Source organism: Pongo abelii, chromosome 21 (genome assembly GCF_028885655.2).
Source record: "Pongo abelii isolate AG06213 chromosome 21, NHGRI_mPonAbe1-v2.0_pri, whole genome shotgun sequence".
Lineage (NCBI taxonomy): Eukaryota > Metazoa > Chordata > Mammalia > Primates > Hominidae > Pongo > Pongo abelii.
In genome coordinates this window covers 68,242,065-68,258,609 of record NC_072006.2, presented here as the reverse complement: position 1 = coordinate 68,258,609, position 16,545 = coordinate 68,242,065, and the positions used below count along the sequence as shown (strand labels likewise).

Genomic DNA, 16,545 nt, shown 5'->3' with positions numbered 1-16,545 from the left:
CTGTGCGACAGCCACCGGTGTGCCCAGTAAACAGGTATGTGTCCTGTGGATGCAGCTGTCTGCCCACAGATGTGTCCTGTGAACAGCGGTGTGTCTTGTGGCCAGGGGTGTGTCCGCTAGATGGTATACTCCTCCAGGCCAGGGCAGGTGCTTCCCACATAGAATACGGGTTGCGAGCTCAAGTCCGCTGCTTGTGTGTCGAGCCTGAGTGGCCCCGGGTGCTTCTGTTTTGGGGTTGCAGCTGCTCTTCTACCACAGTGGGGTTGACGTGGCCCCACGAGCGGATTTCTGATGCTGAGGGATTATCGAATTTGAAATGTAAGTTCAAGTATTCTCCTAGAACTTCCCTGTTCTGGGCTTAGAGAGATTATGTGTATTCTTAATATTTCCGCAGCTGACTGATCTCTTTTGAAGATTGTTTTTTGTCAGGGTGTGGTGGTTCACGCCCATAATTCCAGTGCTTTGGGAGGCCGAGGTGGGAAGATCGCTTGAGCCCAAGAGTTTGAGACCAGCCTGGGCAACAGAGCAAGACTCCTGTCACTACAAAAAATGAAAAAGTTAGCCAGGCATTGGGGTGTGCACCTGTGGTCCCAGCTACTTGGGTGGCTGAGGCAAGAGGATTGCTTGAGCCCAGGAGTTGGAAACTGCCGTGAGCCGAGATCGTGCCACTGCAAAAGATTGTTACTTTTTTCCTTTTAGTGGATAGATAACTTTTTTTTTTTTTTTTTTTGAGACGGAGTCTCGCTCTGTCACCCAGGCTGGATGGAGTGCAGTGGCACGATCTCGGCTCACTGCAAGCTCCGCTTCCCGAGTTCACACCATTCTCCTGCCTCAGCCTCCTGAGTAGCTGGGACTACAGGCACTCGCCACCATGCTCGGCTAATTTTTTATATTTTTAATAGAGACGGGGTTTCACCGTGTTAGCCAGGATGTTCTCGATCTCCTGACCTCGTGATCCGCCCGCCTCGGCCTCCCAAAGTGCTGGGATTACAGGCGTGAGCCACCGCGCCCGGCCTGACAGATAACTTTTTTCCCAAATGAAAATTTTATTTATTTATTTATTTTTTTAACTATAAAATCTCTCAGTACCTAACTGATTTTAAGCTGCCCTGATTGGATAATAATGTATTTCAGAACTTTTGATTTAAGTTGAACTTATGTGGAGGTGTGAACCGTTGTGAGGTAGCCGCTGCTTCTATAAAATCTTATGTGGAGGTATGGACTGTTGTGAGGTAGCCGCTGCTTCTATAAAATCTGGCATTTTTGTTGTTGTTGTTTTCACAGTTCTCCTTAATTCTTACAGGCTCTGTTTTCCTGATGAATAAAGAGACGTTTTATTCACATAGGAAATTAAATATGATCGTTCAGCTTCCTAGCCTGAATACAGGGTGCCTGGAGCTTTTGACGGTTCCCATCACGTGGCCCGGAGCCAGGTGTCACTTGTGGACCCCCCAGCTTCGGGATTGAATGGTTGTTTTCCTGGGTTCGAAGTGTGTTTTGGTCACTTCCCCGATGCCTAGTTAATCTGGGTGAAGCTGTGCCTGGTGGGACACCTGCCCTGCTCTCCCCAAACCCCTGGGCCCACCCCGCCCTCCTGGGGCTCTGAGATGCCCTCCGGTCAAGAAGCACCAGGCGGCCTCAACACATGACCCCCTCCCCACAGCCTGCTCCGAATGTTACGTCTTCCTTTTTGGCAGCCCCTTGTTCTGCTGCTGGCACCCACACGCATTTGCCTCTGGCCCTCAAGCCCAGGGCCAGTGTGGGGCGGGATGGGGCCTTTGTTCTCTGCCGGCATTGAGGCAGCACCTGGAGTCAGGCAGGGGCCTGGTCTTGGCATCATGGGGCCTTGAGGCCTGCCTGTAATGGTCAGCGGTCACTGCCGTCACAGCCCTCGTGCCCAGCGGGGAGGAAGTGAAGGGAAGGCTGAGTCCGGTCTTCTGCAGCGCGTCTCCCGGCAGGCAACACCGGCTGTGGGGACCTGGGAACCCTGCACCATCCAAGGAGGGGATGGCCCAGGACCCTGAAGGCAGAGACAGGCACAAAAGCTTCTCTCTCCTTTTCCACTTCATCTTCCCAGCCTGTGAAATGTGAGACAGAATAATTACTTTTCTCAGGACATTTTAGGCTCAGCGCGGTGGCCCACGCCTGTAATCCCAGCACTTTGACAGGCCGAGGTGGGTGGATCATCTGAGGTCAGGAGTTTGAGACCAGCCTGGCCAAAATGGTGAAACCCCATCTCTCCTAAAAGTACAAAAAAGTCAGCCGGGCGTGGTGGCGGGCACCTGTGGCGGGCGTGGTGCCAGGAGGCTGAAGCAGGAGAATAGTGTGAACCCAGGAGGCAGAGCTTGCAGTGAGCCGAGATCAAACCACTGCACTCCAGCCTGGGCGACAGAGCAAGACTCCGTCTCAAAAAAAAAAAAAAAAAGAAGAAAATATTCTGTTATGACTAAGGGAAGGTGTGTATGTCATAACAAGTCGGAGCACAAGAGTGTGTGATACAAAACCGCCGACCCCCCGGCACCGATCCCCCGGCTCCGGCCCCGTCCCCCATGAGGGCTGCGTGTGGGGGCTCCTTGCCGGAAGGACGTGGAATATTCCCACGCTTGCTTAGTTTTCTCCTATTAAACACATTTAGCATTTCAGGTGAGTCCTACTTGACTCATCAGCTGGAAAATGGGGTTTATAACGGGAGAGACCCAACCACTGTTTCTTTCCCAGGCAGGGCTGTGGGGTGAACGTGTCCCCTTACAATTTGTCTGTGGAAGTTCTAGCCCCCTAGGACCTCAGAATGTGACCTTATTGGAAACAGGGTCACTGTGGATGTGATTAATTAAGACGAGGCCGTGGGGGTGGGCCCCTACTCCCGGACGACTGGTGTCCTTGTGAAAGGGCGACATTTGGACACAGACGTGCACACCGGGAGAAGCCGTGTTGAGACGGAGGCAGGGCTCGTGCCGCCAGCTGAAGGAGGGGCTAGAACAGGCACCAGCTCAGCCGACATCCTGATTCTGGACTTGAGAGTACGTTTCTGCTGTTTGAGCATCCCAGGCTTGTTAGGGCGGCCCCAGCAGACGAGAACAGGCGGAGGACTCACATCCCTGAGTCTAAGGAGAGACAGGAGAGACTCCGGGGTGGGGTGCACCCAATTCAGAAATGAGTCTGTGTCTCCCGTGACTCTGTGAGGCAGGGCTGTCTTCTGATGAGGGGGACCCAGAGACTGCAGTTGTGTCTCAGACGTCCAGGGCGCTGGCAGCCTCAGGGCCTAAGCTCCCTCCTGCCCTGTCCCAGTGCTGGGCAGGAACCCAGGCCTAAGCCAGGAAGTCTCCCTCCTCCAGAAGACTCGAGCTGGTTTGAGCTCAGAGTTTAGGAAATTTTCAGGACTAAGGCTATGAATGCTTTAAATCCTTATTCTGTGGGTTTTTTGTGTAGGAAGTTGTTTTGTTTTTTTTGTTTTTTGTTTTTTTTTTGAGATGGAGTCTCGCTCTGTCACCCAGGCTGGAGTACAGTGGCACGATCTTGGCTCACTGCAAGCTCTTTCTCCTGGGTTCACGCCATTCTCCTGCCTCAGCCTCCCGAGTAGCTGGGGCTACAGGCGCCCGCCACCGCACCCGGCTAATTTTTTGCATTTTTAGTAGAGACGGGGTTTCACCGTGTTGGCCATGATGGTCTCGATCTCCTGACCTTGTGATCCGCCCGCCTCGGCCTCCCAAGTTGCTGGGATTACAGGCGTGAGCCACCGCACCCAGCCTGGAAGTTTTATTCTTTTTCCTTAAGAATGTTTCTTCAAGCGTGAGGGATGGCCACAGTGCGGTCATTTAACCGAGTTCTCAGTTTGGGTAAGAGCTGCTCAGCCACGGCTGGGTGTTCTCATCGTTCCTGGGATATGCGAGTTGCCGTGTGTGGGATTCTGTTCAGAACCCCGTTAGCCTCGAGCACAGAAACACGTGGCAGACGTCCCGCCCTGGACGCGCCGGTGCCCTCCGGCATTTGCTGCCCTGCTTCAGGCGGAGACACAGGCCTCCTGCCGCACACCTGTGGATGGGCTCTCGAGTGGGTCCTTCTCCCACTGGCCACACTCTGTGCCCCATGGCCCTCCTGCGCCCCGTCTGGCGTCTCCCGGGCTGCCTCTCACGGCCTCTGTCTGTGCTAAGCTTGGGTAACTCTTGTTCTTACCTCCACAGAGTCTGTAGAAGAGGCGACACCAGGGCTTCCAAATGAACAACCGAAAGGAAGATATGGAAATCGCGTCCCACTACCGGCACCTGCTGCGGGAGCTCAACGAGCAGAGGCAGCACGGCGTCCTGTGCGACGTCTGCGTGGTCGTGGAGGGCAAGGTCTTCAAGGCGCACAAGAACGTCCTGCTGGGCAGCAGCCGCTACTTCAAGACGCTCTACTGCCAGGTGCAGAAGACGTCGGAGCAGGCCACGGTCACGCACCTGGACATCGTCACGGCCCAGGGCTTCAAGGCCATCATCGACTTCATGTACTCCGCGCACCTGGCGCTCACCAGCAGGAACGTCATCGAGGTGATGTCAGCCGCCAGCTTCCTGCAGATGACGGACATCGTGCAAGCCTGCCACGACTTCATCAAGGCGGCGCTGGACATCAGCATCAAGTCAGACGCCTCAGACGAGCTCGCGGAGTTCGAGATCGGCGCCTCGTCCAGCAGCAGCACGGAAGCTCTCATCTCGGCCGTGATGGCTGGGAGGAGCATCTCCCCGTGGCTGGCACGGCGAACGAGTCCTGCCAATTCTTCCGGAGACTCGGCCATCGCCAGCTGTCACGACGGAGGGAGCAGCTACGGGAAAGAGGATCAGGAGCCCAAGGCCGACGGCCCTGATGACATTTCTTCGCAGCCTCTGTGGCCTGGAGACGTGGGCTACGGGCCTCTGCGCATCAAGGAAGAGCAGGTTTCACCGTCTCAGTACGGAGGGAGCGAGCTGCCTTCTGCCAAGGACGGTGCAGTACAGAACTCCTTCTCGGAGCAGAGTGTTGGTGATGCCTGGCAGCCCACGGGCCGAAGGAAGAATCGGAAAAACAAAGAGACCGTCCGGCACATCACGCAGCAGGTGGAAAATGACAGCCGGGCCGGCTCCCCGGTGCCGTCCTTCCTGCCGACGTCGGGGTGGCCATTCAGCAGCCGAGACTCAAGTAAGCCTTTCGCTCGTTACAGGGGCTCAGCTGCCCCAGTGTGTCCAGGCCTCACGGCCGTGCGCTGTAAGGAGGCAGTGACGCATGTCCAGGCTCACACTGGTGGCTTCCTAGGGTCACTTCCTTTTACAGGAAGTTGTTGTGACCACTGGGAATGCAGCCAATGCATTCCAAAGGCCAGGGCATCACCAGGGCCCTCGGAGACCCTGTGTATCTGTCCCCATCAGCACGGCACTGGTGTCACCCACACACGGGGGCTGCCTGGGCTGGGCCCCTCTGAAGCCAAAGGGATGTGAGCCGGGGGGTGGGTGACACTGGGAGGGGACCCCTCAGCCCTGGTGAGGGCGTGGCCTGCAGTGTTGGCTTCCCCTGGCCTGTGGGACTCTCCCATGAGCCCCGACTGGGGTAACTCAACTGGCCGCTTACCAGGGTAGCCTTCAGCTCCAGGCTTTTCATCCCGAGACTTCTGCCTTTGGTCCCTGTTGCTGTAGTGAATGTTGAACGGAAACACCATGTGAATGTACTTTGTCCTTGATGCCTTAGCTTGCCTTGACCTGGGGACCTGAGAGGTTACAGCCAAGAAGCAGCTTTTCCCGGCAAATGGATTTTGTATTCGCTAACACGTGTGCGTTCTGCATGTTTAAGCCAACAGATAGTGTTTGTTTCCTTTCTTTTTCTTTTCTTTTTTTTTCTTTTTTTTTTTTTTTTTTTTTGAGACAGTCTCGCCCGGGCATGGTGGCTCACGCCTGTAATCCCGGCACTTTGGGAGGCTGAGGTGGGTGGATCACCTGAGGTTGGGAGTTCGAGACCAGCCTGACCAACATGGAGAAACCCCATCTCTACTGAAAATACAAAAAAGTAGCCTGTCATCCCCCCTACTCGGGAGGCTGAGGCAGGAGAATCGCTTGAACCTGGGAGGCGGAGGTTGCGGTGAGCCAAGATCGCGCCATTGCACTCCAACCTGGGCAACAAGAGCAAAACTCCATCTCAAAAAAAAAAAGAGACAGTCTCACCCTGTTGCCCAGGCTGGAGTGCACTGACGTGATCTCAGCTCACTGCAACCTCTGTCTCCTGAATTTAAGCGATTCTCCTGCCACAGCCTCTGAGTAGTTGGGGATTACAGGCACGTGCCACCACGCCCAGCTAATTTTTGTATTTTCAGTAGAGACAGGGTTTCACCATGTTGGCCAGGATGGTCTCGAACTCCTGACTTCAGGTAATCCACCCGCCTTAGCCTCCCAGAGTGCTGGGATTCCAGGCGTGAGCCACCGTGCCCGGCTGATGTTTTTTTCTAACACCTCATGATACAGGGTCTCCCCTTGGGTCCTGCCTATTACTCACTGCAAAGGGGCTCTGAGCTTAGCTCTGTTGAAGCTGGATGTCACCACGTGAATGGTTGTCCCTTATGTGTCTTCCATATTTGTAAATAATAAATTAAATGTTTGCTGAATACTGGCCACCATTCCTGGTGCTGGGCATGTAATATTAATAATAATCATGGGGATTTGGCCTCTGCTCTTTCCCCCAGGCTGTGGCCCAAGTCAAGGAAGGATATTTGGAGTTTGGTGTGGTATTGCCTGTGCCTGTAGTTCAGCTACTTGGGAGGCTGAGGCGGGAGGATGGCTTGAGCCCAGGAGGTCCAGGCTGCAGTGAGCCGTGATTGCGCTGCTGCCCTCCAGCCTGGACGACAGTGCCAGACCCTGTCTCTTAATTAAAAAAAAGAAGAAATGGAGGCGTCCTAGCAGGTGCTGCCCGTGGGGAGGTTCCTCCAGGATGAAGCCTGGAAATGAACGTGGGAGGGCGTGAGTGGACAGAGGAGGACGAAAGACAGCAAGCCGCAGGGTGGGAGGCCCTGAAAAATGTCGCAGATGCCGAGTGTGTGGGTGGCGCGGTGGGAGACGCTACCTGCACCCCTGGCTGGAGGGCTTCCTGGGCAGGGTGGGTGTGGCCCCTTCTCCTGACCCTGGTTCCTCCTCTCCGTCGCTGAGATATCTCCGAGAGCTGGGAGTGAACACAGCTCGATATACGTTAACTTTTATCATTGTGGTAGAATATACATAATGTAAACCTTACCATTTTAACCATTTTCTTTCTTTTTTTTTTTTTTTTTTGAGGTGGAGTCTTGCTCTGTCGCCCAGGCTGGAGTGCAGTGGCACCATCTTGGCTCACTGCAAGCTCCGCCTACCGGGTTCGCGCCATTCTCCTGCCTCAGCCTCCCCAGTAGCTGGGACTACAGGTGCCCGCCACCACGCCCGGCTAATTTTTTATATTTTTAGTAGAGACGGGGTTTCACCGTGTTAGCCAGGATGGTCTCGATCTCCTGACCTCGTAATCCACCCGCCTCGGCCTCCCAAAGTGCCGGGATTGCAGGCGTGAGCCACCGCGCCCGGCCATTTTAACCATTTTCAAATGTACATTTCACTGGCATTAAAGTCATGCGTTGCTTGATGACAGGGACAGGTTCCAAGAAATGCATCATTAGGTGATTCTGTTGCTCTGGGAGCGTCATGGAGCGCCCGTCACAGAACTAGAAAGTGCAGCCGGTTACAGGCCTAGCACGAACCTGCCAGAGTGTTAGTTACCGTGCTGAGCACTGCAGGCAGCTGTGGCACCATGGGAAGTGTTTGTGTGTCTAAACATAGAAAGGGTGCTGTAAAAATAGGGTATAAAAGATAACGGGCGTGCCTGGGTAGGGCCCCTGCCATGCACAGAGCTTGCTGCACTGCAAGTTGCCCTGGGTGAGCGAGTGCTGAGTGAACATGGAGGCTGAGGACAGGACTGTGCACTGCTGCAGACTTTATAAAAACTTGGCATGGCCTACACTAAACTGATTTTTTAAAGTTGTGCTAGGATGTGGCGATGGCTATGACGTCATCAGGTGATAGGAATTTCCCGGCTGCGTTCTAATCTACGGGACCACAGTGGTTATCCGTGGTCCGTCCCTGACCGAAATGCCCTTCTGTGGCGCATGAAGTTGTGCGATCACAACTTTTCCATCATCCCAAAGGGAAACTGTATCCGTCATACAGTACCTTTCTTTTGCCTCTACCCCACCTGCGGGTAAACGCTGTTCTACTTTGACACAATGTAGCTTTTATTTATTCTCATCTCAATTGTTGCTGTGCATCCTGCACTGAGCTATGGCCAGACCCTGGATGTTCAGTAAAAGTTGGTGGCCACGTACAGTCGCTCAGGCCTGAAGTCCCTTTTGGAGGCACTTTGGGAGGCCGAGGCAGGAGGATCCCTTGAGGCCAGGAGTTTGGGACTATCCCGGGCAAAGTGGTGAAATCCCATCTCTAATACAAAAGTTATCTGAGGCCGGGCGGGGTGGCTCACGCCTGTAATCCCAGCACTTTGGGAGGCCGAGGCGGGCGGATCACAAGGTCAGGAGATGGAGACCATCGTGGCCAACATGGTGAGACCCCGTCTCTACTAAATATATAAAAGTTATCTGGGCATGGTGGTGCGCACCTGTAGTCCCAGCTGCTCAGGAAGCTGAGGCAGGAGAATTGCTTGAACCAGGGAGGCGGAGGTTGCAGTGAGCTGAGATCGCGGCACTGCAGTCCAGCCTGGAGACAGAGTGAGACCCTGTCTCAAAACAAAACAAAACAAATCAAAAAACCACAAAACAAACAAAAATCAGCAGTTGGTTTAACTCAGCCTCGGGCTGAGTTGTGCTCCATCGTGAGGTTGTCCTAGGTACTGCAGGATGTTAGCAGCACCCCTGGCCTCCACCCACAGATGCCAGGAGCACCTGCCTTTGGATCCCCCGTTGGTACAACCAAAAATGTCTCCAGACATTACCAGTTGGGAAAATCGTTTCTCTATGTGCTGCTGTACATGTGGAGAGTGTACAGGCAGCAGGTCAGGGCCAGTGGCCTTTCCATCTGCTCGTAACTGTTTATAATCTTCCACTAGCTCCAACTAAAATCTGAGAAGCAGTGGACCCTGGCAAGAGACATGGCTTTGGGGGGCGTATTCTGATGTTTACAGATGCGCTGCAGGGTCTCCGTTGTCAGCACAGCGAGGCCCCTCCCAGCGGTCCCAGGCCACCTCCCTGTGCGTGCGCATAAGTCGCTGGCAGGTGCCTGTGCTGGAGGCCTTTATATTATAAGAGTCGATCCAGGCACTGAGAAATAGCGCACTCCTTAAGCCTGTGGGCTGAATGCTTTAAATGCAGTTGCCGAGCAGAAGGTGTTTTTAGAATCCAACAAGTGATTTTGGCTGTGTACTTTTGTTAGAGTCTTAAATCCCTTGGGTTTCCAAGGCAACTGTGAAACTCTTCCATTAGATTATTCTGAGTTGCTAAGATGAGGACACAAGGCTGTGAGCTGTGTGAGGATGGAGGATGGTTCTGCCCACGCTGTGGCAGCCAGTGACTCCCTGAGCTGCGTCCTCCGCCTGAGCCCTCAGGCTGGGATTTGGAAGCTTGGGGTTTGGAAGTAGATCATGATCCCATGGAGGTCAGTTTGTTTCCATTAAAGATTTATTCTATCTTAGAGAAGAGGATTTTTAATTCTCATCCCATTTATAGAAGCAAAGGCCCTTTTTTTAAAATTTTTTATTTTTGAGACAGAGCTTCACTGTCACCCAGGCTGGAGTGCGGTGGTGTGATCTCGACTCACTGCAGCCTCTGCCTCCCGGGTTCAAGTGATTCTCCTGCCTCAGCCTCTGAGTAGCTGGGATTACAGGCTCCTGCAACCACGCCTGGCTAATTTCTGTATTTTTAGTAGAGACAGGGTTTCACCATATTGGCCAGGCTTGTCTCGAACTCCTGACCTCAAGCGATCCGCCCGCCACAGCCTCCCAAAGTGCTGGGATTACAGGCGTGAGCCACCGTGCTGGGCCACAAAGTCCCTTTTCTTTCTTCTTTCTTTTTCTTTTTCTTTTTTTTTTTTTTTTTTGAGTCTCACTCTGTTGCCGGGCTGGAGTGCGGTGGTGCAATCTCAGCTCACCGCAACCTCCGCCTCCTGGGTTCACATCATTCTCCTGCCTCAGCCTCCCGAGTAGCTGGAACTACAGGTGCCCGCCACCATGCCTGGCTAATTTTTGTATTTTTAGTAGAGACGGGGTTTCACCATGTTGGCCAGGATGGTCTCGATCTCTTGACCTCGTGATCCACCTGCCTTGGCCTCCCAAAGTGCTAGGATGACAGGCGTGAGCCACCGCGCCTGGCCACAAAGTCTCTTTTCTAAGGACACGTGTCAAGTGGTCACCGTGGATCATTCGACGCCGATGCCCCAACCCTTCTGTGCATCATCCCAGCCCCTGGTGACCCTGGGGCCTGTTTGTTTTTAAGAGTGATTTTCTAAGGCCAAATTCATTCTAACTGAGCAGCTTCCAAGAAACAGTATCCCTTGAAATTTATTTCTGAGTTACAGCAGTTCACTTCTATGAGAGCTTGTGGGAAATAGCATTAAAATGTTCAGATTCATGTGTGCAGCTATGGGGCAGGCAGGCAGGCCCATGTCTCCCCAGGCCCTGGTGTCTCCTCCTCATCTGCGGAGGGAGCACAGTAAGGACCTGAGAGGTGACTGGTGAGGCCTTGACAAAGTGGATGTGTAGCTACTGCATGAGAAGATGGTAAAGAAACAGCCCAGGTGCCCCAACTAAATGGCCCCACACATGCCTAAGTGGTGCTGCTACAGGAGAATCTGTGTGTTCTGTAAAGTAAGTGTGTACTTGAACCCTGGCGAGGCGGGAGCTTGACCTGTTGGGATTTTTAAGCGTACATCAGAACTGCGGGAGCTCCAGATGGGGGACGATGGCCTCTCAGGTGCCCAGTGCTGCCTGCAAGTCGCCTCCTGTCTGCTCCGGGAGGGGAGTGAGGGTCCCAGCTCTCAGGGTAGGGGGGTCTTCGAGCTGCTTCTTGGACCAGGCCGGCCTGCCTCCGGCGGGGCTCAGGGTTTCTCTCCCTTGTGCTGACAGCAGCTCCTCACCGCCCCCAGAGCTCTTTGCTGGGGATAAAGCAGGAACTGGTGAGCGGAGGGGGCCGTGGCTGTTTCCCCTTCTGGTGTTCCCTCCTTCTCTCCACAAAGGTTGGGGAGGAGGATCCCCCCCCACCCCACGGTCTCAGCCGTCCTGATCACACGAGGGCAGGGAGTTACCTCTGAGGTTACGTCCATGCAGGGACTCCCATCCTGAATGTGTGTGGCATCTTGGCCCTCCTGGTGCCTGACAGAATGTGAGGTCCCCCCACCTGGCCTCCTGAACAGTGTTTCACCTCCTGAACACCTTTCACAGCCTGTTACAGCAGCATGGCAGATCTGATTGTTCTGTTGAAGAAAATTTCCTGCACTTGGGATGGTCTTTTTATTTTTTGGGTGGAAGGGTTTCAACCAAAAGATGACATCATGTGCTTTGGTCAGTAGTGGGGTGGGAAGGGCGTCCGGCTCCACACCCCGATCCCACAGCTGCTCGGGAGATGCTTGGCTTGGCCTGTTTTCATCCGCTCCCCCGTTCAGTCCTGTCCTGGGAAGCTTGAGAACTCAGCTGTGCCTTCTCTAGATGTTTTTGCTTTCAGGTATGAACAGAATTACCTGCAATCAGCTTTGACCACATTACAGTCTGTTGGGGAGCAGCTGGTGACTGGGACAGAGACAATAACACCCTTCACAGGAACGTGCTGCTTTTTGTTTTTGTTTTATTTTTAGAAAATTTCTGCGCTCGGCACTGGACAGAGTATTTTTTGTTTTTGTTTTTGTTTTGAGACAGAGTCTCACTCTGTCGCCAGGCTGGAGTGCAATGGCGCGATCTCGGCTCACTGCAATCTCTGCCTCCTGGGTTCAAGCGATTCTCCTGCCTCAGCCTCCAGAGTAGCTGGGACTACAGGCACGTGCCACCACGCCTGGCTGATATTTTATATTTTTAGTAGAGACGGGGTTTCACCATGTTGGCCAGACTGGTCTCAATCTCTTGACCTTGTGATCCACCCACCTCGGCCTCCCAAAGTGCTGGGATTACAGGCACGAGCTACCGTGCCCGGCCGTGTATTTTGTTTTTCTTAAGACAGGGTCTCACTCTCTCGCCCAGGCTGGAGTGCAGTGGTATGATCTTGGCTCACGGCAGCCTCGACCTCCTGGGCTCAGGTGATCCTCCCACCTCAGCCTCCTGAGTAGCTGGGACTATGGGCATGCGGCACCACGCTTGGCTAATTTTTTAAAATTTTTTTTGTAGAGATGTAGATCTCACTATGACGGGAGACGGGATCTCACTAAGTTGCTCAGGCCAGTCTCAAACTCCTGGGCTCAGCAATCCTCCCGCCTGGGCCTCCCATGGTGCTGGGATCACAGGTGTGAGCCACTGCCTGGCCGACTGAACTTTTAATGTAGCCACTCGGCAGGGTGTCCTTGCATCTCTGGCTTTGCTCCTTGTCGTGGTGTGGGAGGGACTCACAGCCGCGGCCAGCAGCAACACTGCTCCTCACCCATGGGTGTGGGGTGTGGGGCGTGGGGCGTGGCTGCAGCCTGTCCTGTGGTCGTCCAGATGTGGGCGTTTGGGTGTCAGGCTCAGGGCTGTGAGGCTCTCCTGCAGGTGTCTTTTGTGTCTTTTGTGCTTTTGGCAAGCACCTGGCTCCTGATGGCTGCTGTAATAAATGACCAGATTTAGTGTCAGAGCAATGCACGTTTTGTCTCACGGTTCTCTGAAGTCCGAAGCAGCCGGCAGGGCTGGATCCCCTGGAGCTCCAGGGGAGTCCATGTGCCTCTTCTGGCTTCTGGAAGCCACAGCATCCTTGGCTTGTGGCCCCACATCATTCCTGCCCCTTCCCATCCTCGCTTCTTTCACCCTCCTGCCTCTTTCTCTGCTGACAGGGACCCTGGTGGGTCCATTTAGGGCCCACGTGGCTCATCCAGGACTCATCATGAGATCCTGAACCAAATCAGGTCTGCGGAGTTGTTCTTCCACAAGGTGGCGAAACCATGGCTCGAGGGTTGCAGCCTGGGCGTCTCTGCAGGGGCCTCATTGGCTCACCACTGGGGGTCTGCATACAGTAGCCGGGGATTTTGGTAAAATTCGCCACACCTCTTTTCTATTTTTTTTTTTTATTTTTTTTTTTTTTTGAGACGGAGTCTTGCTTTTTCGCCCAGGTCTGAGTGCAGTGGCGCCATCTCAGCTCACTGCAATCTCCACCTCCCCGGTTCATGCCATTCTCCTGCCTCAGCCTCCTGAGTAGCTGGGACTACAGGCATCCACCACCACGCTTGGCTAATTTTTTTTTGTATTTTTAGTAGAGACGGGGTTTCACCGTGTTAGCCAGGATGGTCTCGATCTCCTGACTTTGTGATCTGCCCGCCTTGGCCTCCCAAAGTGCTGGGATTACAGGCGTGAGCCACCGCGCCTGGCATCTATTTTTTTTTTGACAGAGTCTCGCTCTGTTGTCCAGTCTGGAGTGCAATGGCACGATCTCGGCTCACTACAACCTCTACCTCCTGGGTTCAAGCAATTCTCCTGCCTCAGCCTCCCGAGTAGCTGGGATTACAGGCACGTGCCACCATGCCTGGCTAAATTTTTTTTTTTTTGTGACGCGGAGTCTCACCCTGTCGCCCAGGCTGGAGTGCAGTGGTGTGATCTCAGCTCACTGCAAGCTCCGCCTCCCGGGTTCATGCCATTCTCCTGCCTCAGCCTCCTGAGTAGCTGGGACTACAGGCACCTGCCACCACGCCCAGCTAATTTTTCATACTTTTAGTAGAGACAGAGTTTCACCATGTTGGTCAGGCTGGTCTCTAATTCCTGACCTCAGGTCATCCACCGGCCTCAGCCTCGGCCTCCCAAAGTGTTGGGATTACAGGTGTGAGCCGCCACGCCAGGCCCTTTTTTCTATTTTTTTGAGGTGTGATATATTACATACAATAAACTACACAGATTTCAGGTGTACAGTTTGGATAGCTTCTTGTTTCTCCTCCTAACACTGTATTGGGAAAATATTCACCCTCAGAGAACAGTTGAAAAAATGAAATGGTGAACATGCCTGCTGCCTAGATCACCCAGTTAACATTTCGCTGTATTTGCTTTGTTATATATTTGTCCATCGAATCACTAAAAACGCTTCGTATTTTTCAATGCATTTCATTGCAGGCGGAGGCATCAGGATACTTCATCCCAAAATACGTCAGCGCTCAGCACCTTTCTGTTTCTCAGTTAAATTCTCTGCACTCTGACATGTGCCAATCTCAGGTGCACCTTTTGGTTTTCTTTTTCTTTTTTTAGAAGACACAGGGACTCAAATTCCTGAGCTGTGATGATGCTTCCGCCTCAGTTTCCCGAGTAGCTGGAACTGTAGGTCCGTACCACGGAGCCTAACTTCAGATGTACCTTTTGAGAAGTTGTGGTTTTTTAATTTGAGATGATGATGCCCAGGCTGGAGTGCAGTGGCGTGATCTCAGCTCATGGCAGCCTCAACCTCCCTGGCTCAAGTGATCCTCCTACCTCAGCCTCCTGAGTAGCTGTGACTACAGGTGCACACCACCACGCCTAGCTCATTTTTGTATTTTTTGTAGAGATGGGGTTTTGCCGTGTTGCCCAGGTGGACTCAAGTGACCCACCCACCTTGGCCTCCCACAGTGCTGGGATTACAGGCATGAACCACCGTCCACAGCCTGAGAAGTTTTGATAAATGCGTGTACCCAAACCCTCCCGAGGTGCAGCACATTGTCCCAGGGCCTCCCTCAGGCCTCCAGCCGGCTTCTGGGCGAGGCTCCTTTCTTGCATCAGTGTATTTGGGCCCAGCCATGCTGCTGCGTCTGCCTGCACTGCTTACCTTTTTCATTGTGGCGGGCGGATCACCTGAGGTCAGGAGTTTGAGACCAGCCTGACCAACATGGTGAAACCCTGTCTCTACCTTTTTCATTGTGGCGAGACTGTCTGTAAAAAAAAAAAAAAAAAGTTAACCATTGTGGTTCAATTTGGTTCAATTCTGAGACTCCCCTTCATGGTTTTTTTTTTTTTTTTTTTTTTTTTTTGAGATGGAGTCTCTCACTTTTGTTGCCCAGGCTGGAGTGCAGTGGTGCAATCTCCGCTCACTGCAAGCTCCACCTCCCGGGTTCAAGCGATTCTCCTGCCTCAGCCTCCCGAGTACCTGGGATTACAGTCACCCAGCACCACACCTGGCTGATTTTTTGTATTTTTAGTAGAGACGGGGTTTGGCCATGTTGGCCAGGCCGGTCTCGAACTCCTGACCTCAGGTGATCCGCCTCCTTCAGCCTCCTACAGTGCTGGCATGACAGACGTGAGACGCCACACCTGGCTTCTCTGTGGTCTTTGATTTGCATTTCTTTGATGGCGGATGATGCCGTTCATGTATCTTTTTTGGTAAAGTGTCTGTCCGGGTCTTTTTGTCGTGTTTCGATCGGGCTGTCTATGTGGTGACCGTGAGGTGCTGGCCAAGTGAGTGTCGTGGCTCAGCTCGCGGGGATGAGCGTCGGGCGCCTGCTTCACATCCGGGTCTCTTCTTTGGGGAAGTGTCTGTTCAGATCTTCTGCCCATCTTTTATTTCTGAGTGGTGAGAGTTCCTAGGTGTTCTCGTTCCAAGTCCTTCATCAAGTATGTGCTTTGCAAATATTTTCTCTTGGCCCTTGGCTTCTTTTTTCTTTTTTTTTTTTTTTGAGGCAGAGTCTTGCTCTGCCACCCAGGCTGGAGTGTAGTGGCACCATCTCGTCTCACTGCAAGCTCTGCCTCCTGGGTTCACGCCATTCTCCTGCCTCAGCCTCCTGAGTAGCTGGGACTACAGGCACCCGCCACCACGCCGGCTCATTTTTTGTATTTTTAGTAGAGACGGGGTTTCACCATGTTAGCCAGGATGGTCTCGGGTCTCCTGACCTCGTGATCCGCCCGCCTCAGCCTCCGAGAGTGCTGGGATTACAGGCATGAGCCACCGCGCCCAGCCAGCAAAGACTTTCTCCTATGGTTTTTCTTGAGTTTTTATGGATTTAAGTGTAACGCATAGCTCCATGATTCAAGTTGGTTTTTTTGTATGTGGCGTGAGATCAGCTTGAGGTTCACTTTTTACATAGGGTTATAAGGTTGTTCCAGTGTTGCTTGCTAAGAAACCTTTTATCCATTGAGTTACCTTGCTAACTACTATATACATAAAATTAATGAGAATTTTTTAATCTTTCTCTTTTTTGAGATGGAGTTTCGCTCTTGTTGCCCAGGCTGGAGTGCAATGGTGTGATCTCAGCTCACCGCAACCTCTGTCTCCCTGGTTCAAGCGATTTTCCTGCCTCAGCTTGCCGAGTAGCTGAGATTACAGGCACGCACCACCATGCCTGGCTAATGTTTTGTGTTTTAGTAGAGACAGGGTTTCACCATGCTGGCCAGGCTAGTCTCAAACTCCTGACCTCGTGATCCACCCATCTCGGCCTCCCAAAATGCTGGGATTACAGGCGTGAGACACTG

At 53.0% G+C, this 16,545-nt stretch overlaps 1 protein-coding gene across 5 annotated transcripts in view; it reads left to right on the top strand.

Annotated features, from left to right (window-relative positions):
* The window catches only part of ZBTB46 (zinc finger and BTB domain containing 46), a 90,699-nt gene that overhangs the window by 36,586 nt on the left and 37,568 nt on the right, over positions 1 to 16,545 (top strand). For 4 of the 5 annotated variants that reach the window (XM_054542371.2, XM_054542372.2, XM_024238777.3 and 1 more), the window contains exon 2: positions 4,182 to 5,151. In XM_054542371.2, coding sequence (XP_054398346.1) covers positions 4,215 to 5,151 — 937 coding nt within the window. In that variant the 5' untranslated portion in view covers positions 4,182 to 4,214. Of the gene's footprint in view, positions 1 to 2,614; positions 3,021 to 4,181; positions 5,152 to 16,545 lie in introns of those variants that run through there. The other variant, XM_063720580.1, reaches the window with a different exon arrangement.